General features: G+C 39.3%; 2 protein-coding genes and 4 pseudogenes across 2 annotated transcripts in view; 4 read left to right on the plus strand and 2 right to left on the minus strand.

The window, feature by feature from the left end:
- Positions 1 to 4,619, plus strand: part of LOC149116349 (uncharacterized) — a 7,857-nt gene extending 3,238 nt beyond the window's left edge. Inside the window, exons 2-3 of the mRNA XM_089282282.1 lie at positions 2,966 to 3,056; positions 3,218 to 4,619. Coding sequence (XP_089138408.1) covers positions 2,972 to 3,056; positions 3,218 to 3,600 — 468 coding nt within the window. The 5' untranslated portion in view covers positions 2,966 to 2,971 and the 3' untranslated portion in view covers positions 3,601 to 4,619. The remainder of the gene's footprint in view (positions 1 to 2,965; positions 3,057 to 3,217) is intronic.
- LOC149116350 (uncharacterized) lies at positions 1,880 to 2,710 on the plus strand. Its single transcript, XM_089278344.1, has one exon. It carries the CDS (start codon positions 1,880 to 1,882, stop codon positions 2,708 to 2,710), a length of 831 nt encoding a protein of 276 aa, XP_089134470.1.
- A 7,035-nt stretch (positions 4,620 to 11,654) lies between the features above and the next one.
- On the minus strand, positions 11,655 to 12,783 carry LOC110046564 (adenosine receptor A2b-like; annotated as a pseudogene).
- Positions 12,784 to 15,354: 2,571 nt separating this feature from the next.
- On the minus strand, positions 15,355 to 16,450 carry LOC149116351 (beta-1 adrenergic receptor-like; annotated as a pseudogene).
- A 460-nt stretch (positions 16,451 to 16,910) lies between these two features.
- Positions 16,911 to 18,142, plus strand: LOC149116352 (uncharacterized; annotated as a pseudogene).
- A 414-nt stretch (positions 18,143 to 18,556) lies between these two features.
- LOC149116353 (uncharacterized) lies at positions 18,557 to 22,910 on the plus strand (annotated as a pseudogene).
- Positions 22,911 to 24,000: the final 1,090 nt, after the last annotated feature.

Genomic DNA, 24,000 nt, shown 5'->3' on the forward strand with positions numbered 1-24,000 from the left:
AATATGCTGTACAGAGAGGCTCTATTCACTGCCATGGAATAGCAAAACTGAAAAGTGACCCTGGTTTATGTGACCTATCTCAAACAGCACTCAAAGGTTGTATTGCAAATCAGTTACGTAAGGATAGCAACCTTTCTCCGGATTTATCATTAGAAAAGGAAGAGGACATTAAGAAAGGCAAAGAAGCAGAAACTATTATCTGTAACTATCTTATGTCAACACAAAATCCAACAAACCCAGACACTAGTTGGGTTAAGCCACAAAATCACCCTTGTAAACTTCGTTTTCAAGATATTCAAAATGATTGGGATAATGACTATGAAAATCTAGTGAATTTAGTTCAAAGACATACCAATTGCTGTACAGCTTACTGCTTGCGTAAGAAAGGGGGAAGTGATGAACTGTCTTGTAGATTTGATTTTCCTAAGGAAATTTGTGAGAAAACCCATCTGTAATATGAAACTTTCAAAACTAAAGATGGGAAAGAGCACTATAGAGTTAAAGTAGTAACAAAAAGAAATGATAGTCGCCTAAATAACAATCAGCGCTTGCAATTACAAGGATGGCGAGCTAATTGTGATATTCAGGTAATCATCGATTACCACTCTTGCTTAGAATACATCGCAAAATATGCCTCTAAAGGTGAGAAGATGTCATTGGTTGCCAAAGATGCCTTCACTTCTGTTCTGGCTAATTGCAAAATGTAGACAGTGGTAAAAAAGCTATAAGAAAAGTGATGATGTGTGCTGTTGGACAAAGGGATATGCGCATTCAAGAAGTAATGCATCAGATACTTTCAATTAAACTTGTTAGTTCTTCTTTTCAAGTGATTACAGCATCTCTTGATGGTTCTCGCAAAGTGTTCTTATCAGAGAATAATACATTAGAGACTCAGAGTTCATTGCTAGATTTGTATGCGAAAAGAAAAATGTTTGAAACTGATCATCCTGGAATTTCCAATTGTAATTTTGTACAATTTGCTTCAAACTACTTCAAGACTAAAATAGGTATTGCAAAACGGACTTCTCCAATTGTGTTAAAAACTTTTCCTAACTATTCCTCTAATCCCAAAGGACCTAATTATGGTTTGTTTTGCCGGTACCAATTACTAAGATATAAGCCTTGGTACAATTCTGTTGATGATGCTTGGTGTAATGAAGAACCTTCTGATTCTGTCTATATTAACCAATGGAACTCATTTTTACAAACAACTGATGCAAAATTGTTTGTACCAAACTGGTCACACCAAATCAACTTGATTTCAGAATATGTAAACCACCTTGTAGAAAAAGACGACTTTATTGAATCTGATACCAATGAAAGAGAAGAATGGATGATCCTTGCTGATTTAAAATTAAAAGGTGACAATGAAACCAACAAACTTATGGATTGTTCAACTGAGTTCTATGAACAGGATCGATTAAAATACACCATTCAGGAAATTGGAGATATGCCTCACTGGATTAATATGCAATAGAATAGCAACACCCTGAAAAATGATCCAACTCCCAACCCTGTTGATATGAAGAAATTTAATGATGCACAATTAGTTGCTTATCAAATTGTACAAGACCACTTTACATGTATCTCTGACAACAAGGAACAACTATTAATGATAATAACTGGCCTAGGAGGTTCTGGCAAAAGCTTTGTAATCCAAGCATTAAGTAATCTCCTGAACAAAAAATGCAGGGTGTGTGCATACTTTGGAATAGCAGCATTTAACATAAAAGGATATACTTTGCACTCCCTTTTGCAGCTTCCCATCAAAGGGAAAAAAAATGGACCATTAAACTCTTCAGCATTGGCAAAACTGCAGCATGATTTAGGTGGTGTTGAATATCTTATTATTGATGAGTTTTCAGTTATTGGTTAGAAGATGTTTGCTTGGATCAACAGGCGTTGTAAGCAAGCAACTGGTTACTCTACGGTTCCTTTTGGTGGTATATCCATAATCTTAGTGGGAGATATTGCTCAGTTACCTCCAATTACAGACCAGGTTTTGTATCACACCAGACCAAATAGTGACTTGGCAATTGAAGGATACTGCATGTACAAAAAGTTTGAGAAAGTAGTTAAGTTTGAAGTAAATGAAAGAGCTGGAGGTGCAGATGATGAACAACAGCGAATTAGAGCTCTCCAAATAAAGGCCAGAGATGGCAATTCAAATTTGGAAGATTGGAATATGCTTTTATTAAGACAACCTCAAAATGTGGTTGATATAGACAACTTTGAGAATTCTTCTGTCAAATTGTCTTTTGGTAAAGAAAAAGTAGCTAAAGATAACTACGAAAGACTAAAGGAACTTCAACAAACAATTGTACAAATTAATGCACACCACAGTAATCCTAAAGCAAAGTCCTTGAGTTCTGAAGAAATGAGTGGACTAGAACCAACAATTTATGTATCAAAACAAGCCAGAGTTATGCTTACACGTAATCTTTGGACAGAAGCTGGACTTTGTAACGGCACCATGGGTACCGTTAAAGACATAATTTTTTCAGAAAATCACTCTTCCCCAATGCTACCAATTGCTATAATTATACAGTTTGACAAAGATTATATAGGGCCGAGTTTTTGTAAAGACACACCAAATTGTGTACCTATTTACCCTGTAACAAGTTCTTCCAACTCATTCGGTAATAATTTAGAAAGAATGCAATTCCCATTGGTCAATGACTATCCACAAGTCACAAGGTTTAACTCTTAAAAAATGTTGGATTGACTTAGGGACATCAGAAAGAGTTGCAGGTCTAACATATGTGGCATTATCAAGAGTTCGCAAAATTTCTGACCTTGTAATTGAACCAGTGACTTTTGAAAGACTACACTCTGTAAAGAAAACATCAAATTACAAATATAGACTTTTGGAAGAAGCCAGGTTAGAAAGATTGGCACAAGATACTTTACACAATCACTTAGTGAAGCAATAAAATGACTTACATTTTGCTGCCGTGTCTTTCAGTTAAACATGGAAAAACACCAAAGTCCAAAAAAGAGAGTAAAATATGGGATGTCATCCCCTCCCACTTCGCCGACTTCTTCCTCCTCTGCAAGTAAGTACTAGCACTAATAGTAGTATAAGTAGTCGTGGTATTAGTAGCAGTAGCAGCAGCAGCAGCAATAGAAAAATAATTATTATGACAACAATGATGATGATCATGATGATGATCATGATGATAAATATTTATTTGTTTTGTTTTTTTTTTAAAATCAGGCTTCACTGGATATGTGCAACAAGTTAATGGTAACAGGAAGAGTGACCATGGTTCAAATCATTACCTTGACCTATATTTGCAAATCTCAGAAGACAAAAACCAGATGATAAGGGTTATGACCACTGGAATGGATGATACTACCAAAAACCAATTGTTGCGAGACACGCAACAGGCAGAACAGCCCATAACTATTACCAATCTCCGTGTGGCATCTAGTGGCATGGTGTTCATGCACAATAACACAGTCATCAAAGATATTCCCACAATGTCTGTTCCTTTCAAGTATGAACCACCTGCAGCTCTCCCAGTCACAAGTATAGCTGATGTCATCAGGAACAAAAAACAAGGTGATACAATAACAGTATCTGGAACTGTGAAATGAAATGGGGACTCAAAAACCCCAAACAACTCAAACCGCAAAGTACGAGATGGAAGGTTGATGGACTCTTCCGGTGTAATTGACATTTCAATATGGGAAGACCATATACTGCAGATCAAAGAAGGAGAATTCTTTCAAATAACCAACTACAAGGTTAAGCATTTCTATGGCAAAAAACTGAGCACTTCACATGAAACAGTAATACAACCTGCTGAAAAACAAGACATAACTGATGCTACCTTAAAAACGGCTGCCTTGAAACCACGCATTTGCTGTCCAGAAATACAAAATGTTGTCATTGACACACATGCAGTATGCAACACCAAAGCCTGCAAGACCAGGATAACAGGAAATACAGAGTCAAAAAACATGGTGTGCTGCACATCATGCAATAGAGCAATGCTGGTAAGAAACTGCTACCTAGAGATCAACACCACCTTTCAATTGGAAAAAGATGATAAACAGTACAATGTTATGGCAAACCAGAACACCATCAGCAATTATCTCGACGAAGATATCTTCCAATATAAAGACAATGTTGATGAACTCATGGAAAAACTGCTGTTGCTGGAAAACATAGACTTTGAATTATCTACCAGTGGAAGAATGGTCACTGAAATGGTTGATCATCAAGACAAGCCTGATGAACCAACAAAGGACAATTAAAATACAACTATAGGATCAAGAACTACACATACAACAATGCACATTAACATTAGAAACAATGAACTGTGCAATAGCATCTCTTGTTGTATTATCTGAAAACAAAGTTAGTCATATTATTGACAACATTCATGTTCAAATTTTATTCACAACGTTAATGTTCAAGTTTCTATTCAAATGTTATTCATAGTGTTCATGTTGAAGTTTCAATATATTTTTTCATAGGACTTTTTATTATATTAGGCAAAATATATATCTTTTTAAGTTTCTATTTTTATATGAAATATTCCAGATTTATTCAAATAACCAAACCTGTCAAATAACAAAAAAGTTTGAAAAATAAACAGTTATTCCCAATACACAGTCATCTCAGGAGATTTTCTCCACTCCATTTTATAAAAAAAGCGGGGGCAGCTTTAGTGAGAACTATTACTAGTTTATACGGTTTAGTTTACATCTGGGATCCCGGATGTGTTCGCTCGCTTCACTTGATGTGTACACTCGGCTTACAAGATTAAATGTTGTGTTTAGAGGCTCTGGTGCTTCGTTGTCTGTCTTGGCCAATACGTTAGAGGTTCCATGGAGTGTTTTTGTTTTTTTCACAATGCTATTCATAGTTCCTGTATAAGGAGCAACAAACGGTGCATCTGTAAATTGTTTCCAAAAAGCAATGTTCGATATATAAACATTCTAACATGGCTCCAAAGCTTTTAGAACAAAATCGCAAGTTTCTTTTGTTCTTCAATTCTCAAAAGAGTTCTGGATACAAAGAAAACAAAACCAAATATAGATGTTTGTCCTGAAAGCCTCGAAGCTGTGTTAAAATATTGATATATCGAACGAAGCTCATTTGAAACGTTCTTATTAGGTACACAGAAGCACATTTAAGTTGCATGACGTTTCTTCTCGATTTGCCTGTTTTCGCCTGTGCTCGACAGATTTTTTTTATTAAAATACAGTTACTAAACCACGTTCAACTGTAATTACCCAGGGCCTGCTTCCGTCTACGCTCGTAGTTTAGTCGGTGGAGAAATGGGTCTCTAATCTGGAGGTCCTGGGTTTGAACCCGCCAAAGTGTTGCGTGATGCAACTTCGTATCAGCAAACGTACCCTTAACTCCAGTTCACTCACTCACGATGCTCTCTGGTTTAGAAGCACTGACTGGACGTTGACACTGCAGGCTACGTTGTCTCACATGCTCAGGATACTAATACCACTTTCTTAAACTAAAACCTAAAATATGGTAATTCCCATTTCCCCACTTTAAAGTTACCCTCGTCCGTGTGCTGATACGAAAAAGTAGTTATTTTGGTTGATTAGTGCGTTCATTAATCCGTTGGTCGATAATAATGGATCTTTGGTTGCATCTTATAACACCCAGTTGTCAGTTAATTACGCTCCTTGAGGAATGTTACGTACGAGTTAGCCAATTATTTGCATTTTTATTTCGAACTTAATTTATATTTAAAAAGTTTTCTCCGTCATTTTTTCACCGCTGGTTCAAGGAGCGCATAATTTTCAGAGTAGCTGTTGCACAGAGTATTCCTACAGCGCCATAACAAGTGCTATTCCGGTTTATATGCTTGGTTTTCCGTTTTATTTTCGTCGCTTTCCATGCAGTGTTGTACATCTCGTTTTGCTTCTCCGTTTGTAATTTCAGGCTAAACGTCGTCTATCCTCAATTGATCTTGACCTTCACCATGTATCTTCAAAGACGGACTGACGTCCAAATTTTTAGCGTTCATTGTTTGCCAGGAGAGGTCTCCCACGGCAGCTACAGATAAAGGCAGAAAACGTAAAGACTAAAGCAACATTCTGTCTGCGATGGGCGTTATCACTCGACTTTCAATGAGGGTGAGTGGAGTTTTCGATTTCTTAGTTTCTTTTGGATAATCATTGAGTGATATTGCCAAGAAGGGCCTCCCCTCCTTTCCTTCCCTGGCCCGAAACACAATGGAAGTAGAACCCCGCATAGCTGCAAGTCTCAACTAATACTTCTTGACACGAGACGATGAGACGATGATCGTCGTCTCCTGTTCTCGTTGTTCTCTTAAATGAAGGTTCGTTCTGAGTGATGCTGCAGATTCAACTGTCGTCCTCACGGTTCTGGGAACTGTTTTCTTCGAGCAAAGGGTGTGACTCGAAAACCACATCGTATAGTCGTCTTTACTTCAAAGTCAAACTAGAATTCAAGGAATAAAACCCAAATTATTTGATTTAAAATTAAGTTCGTGCTCTGTCCCCCAAGTGAGATCAGGTCATGACGAGGCGAGCAATTTCCTCGCTAAATAAACTTAAGATACCAGATATTAACTATGCTTCCACTCTGAGTAAAATTAGTCAGGTATCCCATACCTCGATTTATATTAATAACTGTTAATGATTACGCGACCAGATTAGTTAACATGGTCACGATCCAGGATGTGTTGGATTTTGTCCTCTACTATAACGAATGATTGGATTGATACTGGCCATGTTTTCAAAATACACCTCCTCGCTTACCATTTGTTAATGGGAGTTTCGTAACACGAATTATTTAACGAACACGATCGAATGCAGTCCATTGGATTGTGTTTGATTGAGATCGGTTGACCTACTAAATCGAACTCACAGTTCGATTGGGTTCGATTAAGATTTATTGTTTCGGAAATCGAATTCACACAAAGTTCGGCCATGGAACTTTTTCGATTGGCGAAAAAAATCGAATGCAATCAATGAATTTAGTTGGATGAAGTTCGATTTTCGAACGTTCGATTGACTATGCCGGGTAGTCGTGAGCGGCGGAGCGAAATAACACGCCAGTGCTGATACCAAATCATAAAGACCCCTCAAACTGGTAAGAAAACAACCGAGACGAAGTAGACAACCAAAACATCTACACGGTGAAAAATGAAACATCATAGATACTCCAGATGCAACATTATTTCTCTAGAACTGTTAAAGAAGCGCGCGATCCAAAGCATTCAACCCAGAAATATTAACACGCAAGAAGAAACAAAGAGCTGATATACAATATATATATATACATCTCATTCCATGATCATGCTGTTGTGGTTGTTGTTGTTGTTGTTGAGCTGATATCATGTTCCATGAAAAAGCAGCGGGAAACAAAATAAAACAATACAACAAATATTGGTCACCTCTCTTATCCTAGACTACGAGTAGTCCCTCTTTCGCTTAGTCCGTCGTGCGTGACGCGAAAGAAAACCGCGAGAAAAAAATGGCCGCCCGAAATCCTGGAGGCAAGGAGCGCGTGAAAGGAGGGACTACCGCCTAAGCCCAAGAGCTGAATTATGCGTTGCTCTCACAACGCAAAAATATGATTGGCTTATGTCAGGAGCGTTGACAACGTGTTGTCAACATTCGAGATACCTGTGACGTTTTGCAGGAATGTTTTGGAACCGGAGCAAATCGAAGCGGTACCAGAGCAAATCGAAGCGTTGGAATCGCGCTTCGCAAACCGTGATGTTCTTGCGAATCTGCCAACAGGCTTTGGAAATATTTAAATTTATCCAGTGTTTTGTTTGGCAAAGCTTTCTGCCTCTAACCCGACTGCGAGCGTGTTAGTGATTTCGCCGCTCAACAGCATCGTCTAAGTCAGCGAATATAAATTCACTGAGCTTGGCCTTTCTGCCGTCCATTTGAAAGATTGAACCGGACTCTCACTTGAAACCGGACATTCACCTGAAACTTTCCGCTGCTATCGGCGAACATTTCACCGCAGTTGGATGATCTCCTATGTATAATGTATAATGTATAATGTAAATTCTCGGTTGAAACTCTGTTGAAATTTTCACAATAACTTTTAGACGCAGCGAAAATCGTTACAAGAGGCCTCATTCGCCGTTTTCTTTTTAAAACTTCTTTGGCAGTTCCGCTGAACGAACACTGAACGAAGATATACTTCTCACGGCATATGTTTTGCCTGGCTACTTGAAGAGTAGAGTAACGCAATTTTATTCAGATCTCCCGGGGCTATTGACAACAGGCGATAATAAGAGGACGTCAAGACGAGAAATCCTACACCGAAAAATCACTCGGCCGTGAAAGGGCAAACTCTTGGGCTTAGGCGGTAGTCCGTCCTTTTGCGCGCTCCTAGCCCCCAGGATTTCGCGCGGCCATTTTTTTCTCGCGAATTTCTTTCGCGTCACGCACGACGGACTAAGCAAAAGAGGGACTACTCGTAGTCTATTCTTATCCCGCAAGTTTATAGCGGAGCTCCGGCAGCCTGAAGAGCCCGTAAGTGGAGCCCCATACTCATATAGAAAAGAAAAGAAAACGTATGACTTGATTTTCTCATGGTAATCGTATCTATAACGAAATTCTCGATCGTGATTGGTTCTCCGCGCGCCTATTTGCCACGTAATTAATGTGCGACCTGGGTGTCCAATTACAGGTATCCAATTTGAACTTTTTGTAATTGGACACCTGTAATTGGATACCCACGCGATTCGCACGTCAACTGCGCGCGTTTTAGGGCTTGTTTACAAGGACAGAGGGTTACCCTAGGAAGCGGGTTACCCCAACCCTAACCCTAACCCTAACTCTAACCCTAACCCTAGCACTCAAACATCTCCTCTTTTTTTCTTCGCCGTGTTTACAAAGCAGCAAAGATTACCCGGGTAGGCGGCTTACCCTATCTGCGTGCTAGGGTTACCCTGGCAGGCGGGTTAACGTTTTCCCTTGTAAACACTCCAGGTGAGGTTAACCCGCCTACCCGGGTTAACTTTCTTTTGTTTCCAGACCCTTTGAGTGTGACCGCGCATTAAGTTGTCCGGGGTTGTAGGGTTACCCTACCTGTGAAATTTTGCTTGTAAACCCGGGTTATCTTTTGCCCTCCAGCTAGGGTTAACCCGCTTGCTAGGGTAACCCTCCCTCCTTGTACAAAGGCCCTTAATGGCTTTCTTTGGAATGTTTCCTACAGTTTTCAAAACTTATGAAACGCACTACATACGTTTTCGGACAAAAAAAGTTCTCAAAAGACATTTTTAATTCTGAAATTTGTTACAGATACGATTAATTAGTAATTGGAGCTCGTGTCATACAATTCAGGGAGTAATCGCGCTCGTAATTTTCGGCCCAGGCCGATTTTGAAATTACTCGCGCGATTACTCCCTGAATTGTACTCCGCTTGGTCCAATTACTATTACTTATCATGGCTAGCGGTATTGCTCGTGGGCGCATTCGCACGACGGCGGCGGAGTCGCGCAAGATGACGGCCATACTCCAGCTAATAGGTTGATAGAGACATGCAGCCTTGGTTTATGGCGTCCTTCTTCGATATTGGACTTCCATGTTATGGTCAACTGACACCAGTCAAAACAAGGTATTCGCTGACAATTATGATTAGTATCACGTGACCATATCGCAGGCTCGAGGTTAGCGCTCATCGAGATCGCGTTTTTTTTTTAAGAAGTTGATCACTGACCGAGTGCTGGTAGTTCGCAGGCCCATGTCAGGTTAACTTGCTGTTATCAGGGCCGGGTTGTTCGGAACCCGGTTAACGCTAACCCAGGACTAAAAGTTCACCAAAGTATAGATTTTTCTTGAGATTCTTTGGACCCGAAAAACAGAAGGCCGAAATCTCACCGCAAAGTTAAAGAACTCAAATAAAAATTCTCGCTTATCCTGGGTTAGCTTAATCGGGCTTTGAACATCCCGGCCCAGGAGTTCTGCTGTTAGGCTTGGCTTCATCTATATATCAAACCAGTCCTAACAGGCAGATAAAGTAAGCAAAGATCATGTGCATACTCTGTTTTAGAACAAGCGTAAGTTTAATCTACTGGTTATTGTAATGTATTCGCGAGTGTATATTCAATTCAACACCCGTTAATTTTGCATTTAATTTCAAATGGGTCTATTCTACTCAGTCGAAGGTGGCTCACCTCGATCTTTCGATCGTCCACCATCACTAATTTAAACAGCTGATGATTCACGGCATCCACCGTTTATACCAGTGACACGGATGAAAGTGGCTGCTTTGACCGGCGAAACTTAACCGTGTTGGAGAACTATCCAAAAATGTTTGTGTAAAATAAACGACTCTTTTTTTATTCATCACTCGCTCAACTTTAAACTTTACTGATAACTTCAGTTTTCTCCATAATGTAGCTAATTAAAAGTAATTAATTGTTTCTTCACGCTCTATTTCGAATTAACTTCCCACGCCAAATAAATATTTTATGTACATTATAAAATACTGCTTCTCATAAAAACACCTACCACCTGTCGATTTTAATTTCTGTATTCTGGTAGGGAACTCATTTTGCACCTGCACCTGCAGAAATTTGCGCCATCTATAAAACAAAATTTCAAAAATCTTGCCTGTTCCAAAAAATGAAAACTTAAGTCATAATTTTTCCCCACGCTATATTTAAAATTAACTTCCGACGCGACATAAACGCTAACATTTATACAAAGAAATGCGAGCCTTGCTAACAAAGGAAGTTCTAACCTTTTTTCCGTTTTTCCTGAAAGTGATTAAATTTGACGCTAAATATTTTTTTGTTTTCCATTCCAACAACTTTATCGACATTATTTTCACGACACATTTATCTCATCTATGGTATAATCCGCCAAGAACGTTTGTTAAATCTAGAAGTCGATCTTCGTTCAATAGATAAACGCTTCAATTCATATTAAAGACGGAAGAGCTGTCTCGAAAGAAAGACGTTTGCCACACAATCCATTGTTTTTAATAGCACGGTTTGAAAAGTTTAACAAGAATGCCGCTTACCTCAATTCAATTCTCAAATTCTAAACAGACATAAGTTCAATCGCTCACTAAAGCGCAGCTTCCAAATTTATGTTCATTATAAAACGACTGCTTCTCATAAAAACACATGCCACTTGTCGATTTTAGTTTCTGTATTCTAGTAGTAAACTCATTTTGCACTCGCAGCTGCAGAAACATGCGCCATCTATAAAACAATATAATTAAGAAGTTTGCATATTTCAAAAAATGAAATATATCTTAAGCCTCAATGAAGACTTAAGCCATAATTTTCGAATAATGCCCGCCTGAGTGTTCATTACGTATCCCACAGTATCCTTGTTTTATTCGATGAGTCTATAATAAATTATTTTGTGAATATTCCTTCGGTCTAAGAACTAAAGACGAACCATGGCAACACCAGAGTAGGGCTGAACTCGACACGGTCATTAAGTACATAATTTTTGTCTTACGTCGTACACGACATTTCGTGTTGGAAAAACTCACCCATCTTATAAGAACTCCGCTCTTTCTACCTGTGTTATGAGCGAAAAAACAAAAAAACGTCAAAAAACACCAACTGACTAACTTTATGACTATTTTGTGTGATGTAGTCCAAGCGGTAAAAAATGGCAGTTTATTGTTTTTCATTTCTATTTGCAGTTGCAAACTTACAGTTTGAAACAATTTTTTTTATTTACAGCAATGATGAAAACTTTCTCCTTGGCTATCTAATTGCTAGAGAAACATTTCATACTGAAATATCAAAACGAATAAGCACCCCTTTTAATTTCAGACAATGCTTACGAGAACTTTTAAAATCTCAGTCTTAAAACATCATTAACTTTTCACCATATTGGTCTACAAGAGCTAACTCGAAAAACAAAGGCAAAGCACTTGTCTGATTGTGTTCTTCACCGCTTGTCTGACTTCATCTAGCTTCCAACAGTAAAGAATAGGGTTTAATGACGAGTTTAAAAAAACTAAAGTGGCTGTATAACTCCAAGCATGATAAAGAGATGCAGATTGTCCACTCTCAGCCCGCAAAGCAGTTACTGTACCATAGGGAAGATAACAAGCGACCAGCGTCAGTTGCAGCCATAATGCAGTGGACAGTGCCTTTTTGTATCGCCCTATGTTCAGTTGATTTGTTTGATTCGGTTGTTGAACATGGTCTTGCACTCGATTTTGATGATGACGGAGGGTGAGGAAAATCTTTGTGTAAGAGGAAATAGAGATTATAAGACAGAGTTGTATATTGATGATGCCATACCAAGAGGATTCCAAAAGTACATTGCTGAAAGGACAGCGGGCAAAATCCATAAGGTAAAAACGATCACGTAGGCTCGATTTAAAGTTACAACTTGTCTGTATCTCAGTCCCAACAACAGGGCGAGAAGTATGTCTACGCTTATTGCAGTCAGAGTTCCGACCGACACTCCACACAAAATATAAGCTATTATAAAACTTGCCGCTATAAGGTGACGACAAGTATTCCAATGTTCATTCACCACAGACATCCAATAGGTAACAGCCAGAGGCTCTGCAAATAGACCAGCACAGAGATCAGTTGTTGCAAGACTGCGAAGCAAGAGTTTGGACGGCGGATGAAGTGAAGACTCCTTGCGAAGAGCAATTAGGATCAGACCATTCCCAAGAAATGCAGTCACGGACAGGAAAGAGTTTAAAACTGAAAGAAATGTCAACTGGCCGTGTAGTCCAGCAGATAAATCGGGCGAACAAAATAAGTCTTCGAAAGTTTTCTGCCGTCCATCTCCAGTGAAGTTTGGTGCTGCCATACCGATCTGCAAAATAACTATTTGTAGTTTAACTGTAATCAATGGCGAAACTTCTCAATGCAATAAAGTTACGGCGCAGTTACCTGCCACCACGGTAACTTAGGAACAATCCAAACGCCTTGTTTATTTATTTTGTCCCACTTTTCAACATATGGATCATTGACAGTTTGGAAAGAAAACTTAACCAGCCAAGCAGCTGGTTAACTGTCATAATCTGAAGGCTGGCTGTTTATGTTTTGGACCGTCAATAAAGAACAAAAGCCTTCTGAGAGGACACATGGTTACTTAATAGTGAACAACCACAATGGTACAAAAGAAAACAGTTGCGGAGTTTAAGTTTTATTGCAAAATATTTGTCTTGAAATTTAAATGGTTGGCACATATGTCCGAAGGCCAGGACGGGAACGGCAGTGGACGCGGGAAACTTTCGTTAGTCCCATCGTGTCACCAAAGACAAAATGCTTTTTCGTATAGGACGGCGACGTCGATGACTCGAGCTACATAAAAGCTTTGTAGTATCACGTGACCATATCGCGGGCTCACTTTAATGCTCATCGAGATTACATGCCTTTTGAAAGTTGATCGCTGGCCGAGTCCTGGTTTTCGATTGGATCGCAGGCTCATGTCAGGTTAACTTGCTGTTATCAGGGCCGGGTTGTTCGGAACCCGGTTAACCCTAACCAAGGACTAAAAGTTAACCGAAGTAGAGATTTTTCCTGAGATTCTTTGCACCCGAAAAACAGAAGGCCGAAATCTCACCGCAAAGTTAAAGAACTCAAATAAAAATTCTCACTTATCCTGGGTTAGCTTAATCGCGCTTTGAACAAGCCGGCCCAGGAGCCCCGCTGTTAGGCTTGGCTACATCTAAATATTAAACCAGTCCTAACAGGCAGATAAAGTAATCAAAGAGCATGTGTATACCCTGTTTTAGGACAAGCGTATGTTAAATCTACTGGTTATTATAATGTATTCGCGAGTGTATATCCAATTCAAGATTCTTTTTTGCATTTAATTTTAAATGGGTCGATTCTACTCAGTCGAAGGTGGCTCACCCCGATCTTTCGATCGCCCACCATCACTAATCTAAACAGCTGATGATTTACGGCATCCACCGTTTATACCAATGACACGGATGAAAGTGGCTGCTTTGACCGGCGAAACTTAACCATATTGGAGAACTGTCCAAAAATGTTTGTGTAAAATAAACGACTCTTTTTTTATTCATCACTCGCTCATCTTTAAGCCTTACTGATAACTTCAGTTTTCTCCATAATGTAGCTAATTAAAAGTCATTAATTGTTTCTTCACGCTATATTTCGGATTAACTTCCCACGCCAAATAAACATTTTATGTTTATTATAAAATATTGCTTCTCATAAAAACACATGCCACCTGTCGATTTTAACTTCTGTATTCTAGTAGTGAACTCATTTGCACCTGCAGCTGCAGAAATTTGCGCCATTCATAAAACAAAATTTCCAAAATTTGCCTGTTCCACAAAATGAAACTTATCTTAAGACTCAATGAACACTTAAATCATACTTTTCTCCTTACGCTACATTTAGAATTAACTTCCAACGCCACATAAACATTTATGCCGAGAATTATGAGCCTTGCTAACAAAGGAAGTCCTAACCTTTTTTCCGTTTTTCCTGAAAGTGGTTAAATTTGACGCTAACTATTTTTTTTGTTTCCCATTCCAACAACTTTATCGACATTATTTTTACGACACATTTATCTCATCTATAGTATAATCCGCCAAGAAGGTATGTTAAGTCTGGAAGTCGATCTTCGTTCAATAAATAAACCATTCAATTTATATTAAGGACGGATGAGTTGTCTCGAAAGAAAAACGTTTGCAACACAAACCATTGTTTTTAATAGCACGGTTTGAAATTAAAGTTTAAGAAGAATGCCGCTCACCTCAATTCAATTTTCAAATTCTAAACCGATATATGTTCTATCACTCAATAGAGTGTAACTTCCAAATTTTATGTTCATTATAAAATGCTGCTTCACATAAAAACACATGCCTCCTGTCGAAAATTTCTGTAAGCTAGTGGTGAACTCATTTTGCACTCGCAGCTGCAGAAATATGCGCCATCCATAAAACAAAATTTTTAAAAATTTTGCATGTTCCAAAGAATGAAATTTATCTTAAGCCCCAATGAAGACTTAAGCCGTAATTTTCGAAAAATGCTCGCCTGATTGTTCATTACGTCTCCCATAGTATCCTTGTTTTATTCGATAAATCTATAATAAATTGTGTCGCGAATATTCCTTAGGTTTTAGAACTAAAGACGAATCGTGGAAACACCAGAGTAGGGCTGAACCCGAGACGGTCATTGTAAAAATTAAGTGCATAATTTTTGTTTTACGTCGTACACGACATTTCGTGTCGGAATAACCCACTAAGAACTCCGCGCTTTCTGCCTGTGTTATGAACAAAAACAAAAAAAACATGAAAAAACAGAAAATGTCTAACTTTATGACTGTATTTTGTGTGATGTAGTCCACGCGGTAAAAATGGCAATTTATCGTTTTTCATCTCTATTCGCAGTTGCAAACTTACAGTTTGAAACATTTTTTTTTTTTATTGACAGCAACGATGAAAACTTTCTCCTTGGCTATCTAATTGGTAGAGAAACATCTCATACTGATATATTAAAACGAGTAAGCACCAATTTTAATTTCAGACAATGCTCAGGAGAACTGTTTAAATACCAGTCTTAAAACGTCATTAACTTTTCACCATATAGGTCTACAAGAGCTAACTCGAAAAACTAAGGTAAAGCATTTGCCTGATTGTGTTCTTCACCGCTTGCCTGACTTCATCTAGTTTCCAACAGTGAAAAATCGGGTTTAATGACGAGTTTAGGAAAACTAAATTGGCTACATAACTATGAGCAAGATAAAGAGATGCAGATAGTCCACTCTTAACCCACAAAGCCTGCACCATACCATGGGGAAGATAACAAGCGACCAGGGTCAGTTGCAGCCATATAGCACTGGACACTGCCTTTTTGTATCGCGCTATGTTCAATTGATTTGTTTGATTCGGTTGTTGAACATGGTCTTGCACTTGATTTTGATGATGACGGAGGGTGAGGAAAATCTTTGTGTAAGAAAAAAATAGAGATTATAAGACACTGCGGTACATAGATGATGCCATACCAAATGGTTATAAGGGGATTCCAAAAGTACATTGCTGAAAGGACAGCGGGCAAAGTCCATAAGGTGAAAACGATCACGTAGGCTCGATTTAAAGTTACAGCTTGTCTGTATCTCAGTCCCAACAACAGGGCAAGAAGTCTGTCTACGTTTATTGCAGTCAGAGTTGCGAATGACACTCCACACAAAATATAACTGTAAGGTGAGGACAACTATCCCAATGTTCATTCAGCACAGACGCCCAGTAGGTAATAGTCAGAGGCTCTACAAACAGACCAACACAGAGATCAGTTGTTGCAAGGCAACGGAGCAAGAGTTTGGACGGCGGATGAAGTGAAGACTCCTTGTGAAGAGCAATTAGGATCAGACCATTCCCAAGAAATGCAGTCACGGACAGGAAAGAGTTTAAAACTGAAAGAAATGTCAACTGGCCGTGTAGTCCAGCAGATAAATCGGGCGAACAAAATAAGTTTTCGAAAGCTTTCTGCCGACCATCTCCAGTGAAGTTTTAGTGCTGCCATACCGATCTGCAAAATAACTATTTGTAGTTTAACTGTAATCAGTAGCGAAACTTCTCATTGTAGTAAAGTTAGGGCGCAGTTGCCTGTCACCACGGTAACTTAGGAACAATCCAAACGCCTTTTTTATTTATTTTCTCCCACTCGTCAATATATGGATCATTGACAGTTTGGAAAGAAAACTTAACTACCCAAGCAGCTGGTTAACTGTCATAATCTGAAGGCTGACTGGTTTATGTTTTGGAATGTCAAAGAAGAACAAAAGCCCTCTGAGAGGACATATGGTTACTTAATAGTGAACAACCACAAAGGTACAAAAAAAACAAAAAAACAGTTGCGGAGTTGTAGTTCCACCTTGTCACCCATAGAGGGATCATATGAGATAGCATTGCGCCTGTGTGAACTCAGTGCGTTGTTGCCTTCGTTGTGAACGGATTGTCTCTCCTGTCCTGCGAAAACTTGGTTTTTGCCACACACAATGCCGCCTGATTCGCCTACTAAAACATCGAAAGAAATTCATGTAGAGATGCACCCGGTACCAGGAGAGAGACCTTCCAAGTTTTCGAGACGCGGCAATGACAAAGACGGGAAACAGGTCATAATTGACTTCCGTCAACACGATGAAGACATGGCAAGAGCTCAGATCAGTGCTTTGCAAAAATCTATGGAACAAGGCTTTTCCCGGCTGGCCGAGTCGTTGACCACGGCCCTAACACAAACCGTTGAGAGGTATGTGTGTGAGGAGGTCACCGAGGGTGACTTAAACGACAATAACTTGTCAAACTCCTCACAAGACAAACCCAGCCAGAAGGCGGGAAAGTCGTCTTCACCGAGCGAGCAGATGGATGTTGATGCCTCGGTCAATGACTTTTTGTCTGATGCCAAAGAACATGGTAATGGAAAGCAACATGAAGTCGACGAATCAGGTGGAGACTTCCTTAAAACTGTTCAAAATGACCTGAAGTCGGAGGAGACGGGACCTCCCATCCATAAAGAGCTCGCTAAAATTGTGAGGCGTCTCGTGCGAGACGGCATGTTAGAAGAACGGCTGCAAGACAAGATAAACAAATATCCGCAGCCGGAAAACTGTGAAGGTTTAACGAAAGTTCGAGTTAACCAACTGATTTGGGATACCCTCAGCTCCACCATCAGGTCGCAAGACTTGAAATTCCAAAAAGTACAAACGTCACTGACGCCATCTTGAAACGAGTTAATGAGATAAATGGCGGGAAAGTGCTCGCCCAAGAGGCAATAGACAGCCTTTCTCTTTTGGCACATGCAAATACCGAGCTTAATAATAGGAGGAAAGAGCTCATAAAACCGGACCTACACACGGATTACAAACACCTTTGCTCAGCGTCCACTACAGTGACAGCTGAACTCTTCGGAGACGACTTGTCGAAGCAAGTCAAGGATACCTCTGAAGTAAACCGTGTTGGCCGGAAAGTAACTACTTCCACCGTCACTCGTCATAAAGGCCCGAGCCACTCGAACTTTGGATACAAAAGCCAATCGTTTGGTGGCAGAGGGAAATTTTTTCGAGCAAGAGGAAGTCAGAAGCATTTTTTAGGCTGGCGACAAACCGCAAGTCGCGGTTCTGCCACACGGAATTCAGACAAGTTTCCCAAGTCGAAGGGTCAAAGCAAGTAAACAAAGCTTCTGAGGACTTACCTGAGGTAAGTCAAAAATTGTGTCTTGTAGAACCAGGACAAACGGCAGGTGGATTGAAATTATATTTCCCTGAATAGAGAGAATTGACTTCCGATCCGCACATTCTGAATACCCTCAAGGGTTTTAATGTTGATTTTGTTGACTGCCCTCCTGTACAAATGCTTCCCCCAAAGGAAATCGCTTTTAATTCGGAAGAATCACAGATTATCAGTTCAGAATTAGACAAACTTCTGACAAAGTGGGTCATTGTGAAACCACAGCACTGTCATGGAGAATTTCTCTCTACTATATTTCTTCGTAAAAAGAAGACTGGAGGGTATAGGCTCATTCTCAATTTGAAGAACTTAAATCAATATATTAACAACCATCATTTTAAAATGGAAAGCTTAACTTCAGCAATCTTGCTTATGACACCTGGATGTTATATGGCATCTGTAGACTTGCAAGATGCATATTATTCGGTTCCAATCAATGAGAAATGCCAAAAATATTTGAAGTTCTCCTGGCAGGGGGAATTATTTCAGTTTACTTGCCTCCCTAATGGTCTTGCTTTTGCTTCCCAACTTTTTACGAAATTGCTTAAGCCTGTCTACTCCACCTTAACGCAAATGGGACACACAAATGTGGGCTACATTGATGGGTGATTCATACTTACAAGGGCCCCCATTTGATGACTGCAGTAATAATGTTCAGGACACTGTCCACCTTTTTGAGTTACTTTTTTGTAAAAAAAAATACCTCTTACGGGTCAATGGGTGAGTGAGTGAGAGATGTATGAATGTCACACCAATCAGATTGGATCTACTATAAACAGCCAATTAAATTTCTTGTTGTGAAGGTAAATAGTATGTGAGGAGATTTGATCCTGATACAGTTCAGGACGGCCATATTTATTCTTCTATAAAAGAGGAGGAATTATTCATGTATTGGGCTTATTTCGACATCTTCTGAGGCGAGGATTTTGTGGGCGGGTTTGATAAACATTTGCAATTGCATAATCAGTCAAAGAAACATAGTGTTTGGCATATAACTACGAGCATTCAATGAAGGGTGAGCTTTTCCCATTAGATAAAGTTTTCAATTAAATGAGTCTCAGCCGCTCTTCTACTAGGTTTAAGATTTGAATGATAACAACAATTGTATTTTAGGGGAGCGGAATGCACTCTGGGAATTTGATGAGGTTGCAACCAGGTTCAAATCGTTTGCATGTTGGATTGAAACCTAAATATTGCTGCAGAGTTCGTAGTAAGTGTTCGGGCGTGTAGTCAAATGTCAGCATCCATTGACAAGTTTCACTGTGAAAAGCGAAGAGACTACAATTAATTTGGTCAACAGAACAAAAAGATATTATTCTGTGACGATTTTACAATTATAATGGTTCTTGTTTACCACTGGAATGAGAAGACACGTTTGAAATGAAACTAAATCTTTTCTCTTCAATGTTATCAGGGTTTTCGCTTTTTCACATTAATAGCCAGCACGAATTGCACTAGGAGAAAAAGGAAATTGTTTTCGTTCATAATAACTTTAGTGAGGTATATGAAGTCTTGGACGTTTTATTGTATTAAACACAAGGACTTAATTGAAAAATAAAGACTGACGTGTATGTTGCCGGTAGGTGATTTTTAGTCCAGTTTGGAGCGGAGTGTGAGAGTTAGATACATACATTGGGTTGTTTTAGAGTGCATAATGTTCAGTGTAATGGTGGCTAGTTATGAACGAGATGAGTCTTGAGTTTTGAAGCAATTCATGAGTTAGTAGTATGCAAATGACACAAGATATTTTTTATTTTTAGTTACAAAGGGTAACTTAATACTTTTGTTTTTCACAAGGAGCTAATTCAATTAGAGCTGACAAATCGTCACCACTTGTTCCCACGAGACGTTTGCTCTTTTTAGTTGCAAATGGTAATTTGACACTTTTGTTTTTCACAAGGGAGTAAATTCAATTAGAGCTGACGAATCGTCACCACTTGTTCCCACGAGATGTTTGCTATTTTTAGTTACAAATGGTAACTCGACACTGTTGTTTTTCATATGGGAGTAAATTCAATTAGAGCTTACAAGTTATCGGCTATTGTTTCCAGGATATTAAACAAAAAAGAAGCTTTCGTTTCTGGACGGTTTTCACGTCTCTGCAGTAGCAGTTTAATAGTTTTATTTGATGACATTCATTTCAGTCCGATATTTTTAAAGGTAAAAAGTATGAAAACTATTTAAATGTTCTTTGAAGACTGCGCGGCACCAAGTTAAAGTGCAATTTAATTAAATCAGACTTTCAACGTGTCAGAGGTTTTTTTTTCTCTTTCTCTCTATTTTCGGTGAAGTTCTGTTGTGTTATGTTGTGTTGTGTTGTGTTGTGTTGTGTAAAAAGGTAAACTTACGACTCGTATAAAATGCAAAAAAGTCTCTAAATTAACTTGAGTATTTTTGAGCATAAATTCCTCTTGGGGGTTAGAAGGGCTATGTGATCGGTGAGTGAGGGAGTTATGCATGTGCGCGTGTCACACCAATTACAGTGTGGGTTGTATCAAAGAACGAATCAAATTTCCTGTTAGAAAATAAGATGGCATCTACATTAATCTGGAGACGTGTCAGATTACTGTAGTTTGTTCAGTCAAACATTTTATGGTTTACTATTTAGCTATCTTACCATGACCGATGTAACATCGCAACCATAAAAACTTGTCAAATTAACCAAACATTACTGTACCATGAATGCTTCTATCTCCGACGCTTCACACAAAAAAATAACTCTTGCACGCCTTGCGTGCCTATGTTCACCAAAGTGGGTTTTCTTCTAAATCAAGAAAAATCAATTCTCGTACCCAGCCATGAGTTAACATTTTTGGGCTTTATCTTAAACTCACTCACGGTGACAGTGAGACCAACACCAGAGAAAGCTGAAAAGCTGAAACAGAAATGTTTAGCTGTATTGCCAAAAACTCATGTTTCAATTCATGATGTCTCAGAAGTGATAGGTTTGACGGTTTCTATGTTCCCTGGTGTTGAATATGCACAGCTTTTCTATAGAAGTCTAGAAATAGATAAAATCAAAGCTCTGAAAGAAAGTAGGTGAAACTACAAATCAGTAATGACATTGTCAGTTACAGACCTCAAATGGTGGATCAAAAATGTTGAGAGCTCGTTTAAGTGGATATCCCATGGGGATCCATTACACTCTATGTATTCTGATGCCTCAAAAGAAGGGTGGGGGCAGTGTGCAAGGGAGATAAAGCAGGAGGTCGATGGACTGTAACTGAGTCTAACTGTCACATCAATGAGTTAGAAACACTTGCTGCTTTTTTTGCTTTGAAATCATTCTGCCACTCAATGACAAATTGTCATATTAACATCTACATAGATAACACCACTGCTGTCTCTTACATAAATGCCATGGGTGGGACTCATTCTTTGGAATGTAGTAAGATTGCACGTGAAATTTGGACCTGCATCCAGAGAAATATCTGGGTGACAGCAATCTCATTACCAGGTAAAGAAAATGTTGATGCTAATAGGGAATCTAGAACATTTAATGATAACACAGAATGGTCTCTCAATGAAAATATTTTCCACGGCATTGTTGAGACCTATGGCATGCCATCCATTGATCTTTTGCATCTAGAATTAACAGAGAAGTTTCACGTTATGTGTCATGGAAGCCAGACCCTAAGGCACAATTTGTGGATGCTTTCTCTTGCTCTTGGTCTCAAGCACAATTTTATGCTTTCCCTCCTTTAGCCTGATACTTCGTTGTTTAAAGAAAATCGAAATGGAGGAAGGGGAAGGGATCATAATTGTTCCAGTCTGGCCCACCCAACCTTGGTATCCAAAGCTGATGAGTCTTTTGGTCGACAAGCCCAGACTGTTACCAGTGACAAGAGGGACATTGTATCTTCCAAGCAAGCCCAGTCAATCACATTCCATGGAGGGCAAACTGAAACTAATTGCATGCAAGTTATCGGTGAATCCCTTACGGAGCAAGGCATTTCTGCAGAAGCTACCAAGATTATCCTCAAGTCGTGGAGGGAAGGCACATCTAAACAGTACCAATCCTACTACAAAAAATGGCTTGACTTCTGTCATAGAGAACAGATTAGTACAGTTCGTCCCTCTTTAGCCCAAGTCATAGAGTTTCTACTGACTTTATTTAACAATGGTCTTAGTTATAGTAGCCTTAATACTGCTCTCTCAGCACTTTCTTCAATACTCCCTTCAATAGATGGTATCCCAGTTGGGCAACATCCTTTAGTTATTAGGTTTCTAAAGGGAGTATTTGAATCTCGCCCAGCGATGCCTCGTTATACAGCAGTTTGGGATATAAACCAAGTTCTTGATTACTTATAGACTTTGTCCCCTGTTAATGAGATTTCTCTCAAGAGTTTAACTCTGAAGCTCACAATGTTACTAGCTCTAGTCACTGCTCAATGTGGACAGCATGATAGATTCTGGCTCCACTATAGTGTTCAGGCTTCAAGAGCATGTTAAACAGTCCAAACCAGGGTCCAAGGGTATGGTGATTGAACTTAAATCATTTACAGATCCAAGACTTTGTGTTGTGACCACTCTTAAGGAGTATTTGACTAGAACAAAGTTTGCAAGGGAGACTCGTTCATGTAGTCAACTGTTGCTAAGTTATGTTACACCGTACGGTCCAGTGTCTAGAGACACGATCAGTCGTTGGGTTAAGTTTGTATCACAAAGTTCAGGCATTGATGTAAACATTTTCAAGCCTCATAGCACAAGGTCAGCTTTAACTTCTAAGGCAAAGCTGTCGTGAGTGATGTTCCATTAGCAGATATTCTTGACAAGGCTGGATGGAAGTCGCAATCCACCTTTGCTAAATTCTATGACAAAAAGATCGTGGAAGACATGTTTGCCAATAAATTTTTGCAGTAATATGTTCACTTGTGTGAAATTACTTACTACTAGCCTGTGCATCTGTCTTTGAAGTCTCATGTGATCCCTCTGTGGGTGACAAGGTGGAATACAGAAGTTGAAAGAGACTTACCGGAAGTTGAAGTTCGACTGGGATTCCACCTTTGTCACCATACACAGAGGGATTACATGCCCTCCCTTGGACCCACCCTGTTACTTACTTCCTACGATGCACATGGCTAGTGCTTTAAAGACTGAGTTCACGCAGGCGCAATGCTATCTCATGTAATCCCTCTGTAACGCTTTTCAAACACACGGGGCCATCTACCAACACGTAATGCCGATATTAAAATGTAAATCATGGGCCGTCCATACATTGCTCGACATTTGCGAGCCTCAAATGAGAGGCATAATTATGTAAGTTACACATTTTGGTTAAAAATTACAGTGGAGATAGTCTCATGTGTTTTCTGATTTTCAACGGAAGGAAAACAGTTTGTCGCAGGCTTTTCACAGTACGTGGATCTGTAGTTTAAGCTACAGGGTCTATTCATAACTCAGTTGGTATCACTGAAGGTTTATAAATTGCTGAACTATCCTTACGCACTCCGCAACGGTCTGGATCAAAGAGAAAGGCAGAGTTCATGGGAACTCGAGAGTACATGCCCCGATATACTAATTTTCCTGAGGAAACGCTCTATTTGGTAATAACTTAGATAACTTGAAATGGTAGAAGCTTCTCTGTAGGCCAAGGAAAAGAGAAGATGTACTTTTCTTAGCAGTTCCGTTCATGTGGGCCATGATATTTGTTATTTAAGAGAGCCTTTCAGGGAGGGGGTCTGAAATTTTTCCTTGATGCCTTAATAATTTTGCATTTTCTCTCCTGCTCCTCATTCATAGGATGTTCCCCAAAATCTCCACAGAAACGTTCCCTTTATTAATGAAAATCAACCTCAATGCAACCTCCTCAGCCACGGAAATTATGTAAATAT

Source organism: Orbicella faveolata, unplaced genomic scaffold, assembly GCF_042242905.1.
Source record: "Orbicella faveolata isolate gen_17 unplaced genomic scaffold, um_ofav_v1 contig_12, whole genome shotgun sequence".
Lineage (NCBI taxonomy): Eukaryota > Metazoa > Cnidaria > Anthozoa > Scleractinia > Merulinidae > Orbicella > Orbicella faveolata.

Bases quoted from the DNA above. Each gene is read 5' to 3' on its own strand.
- LOC149116350 (XM_089278344.1), top strand. From the start codon at position 1,880: ATGTTTGCTTGGATCAACAGGCGTTGTAAGCAAGCAACTGGTTACTCT.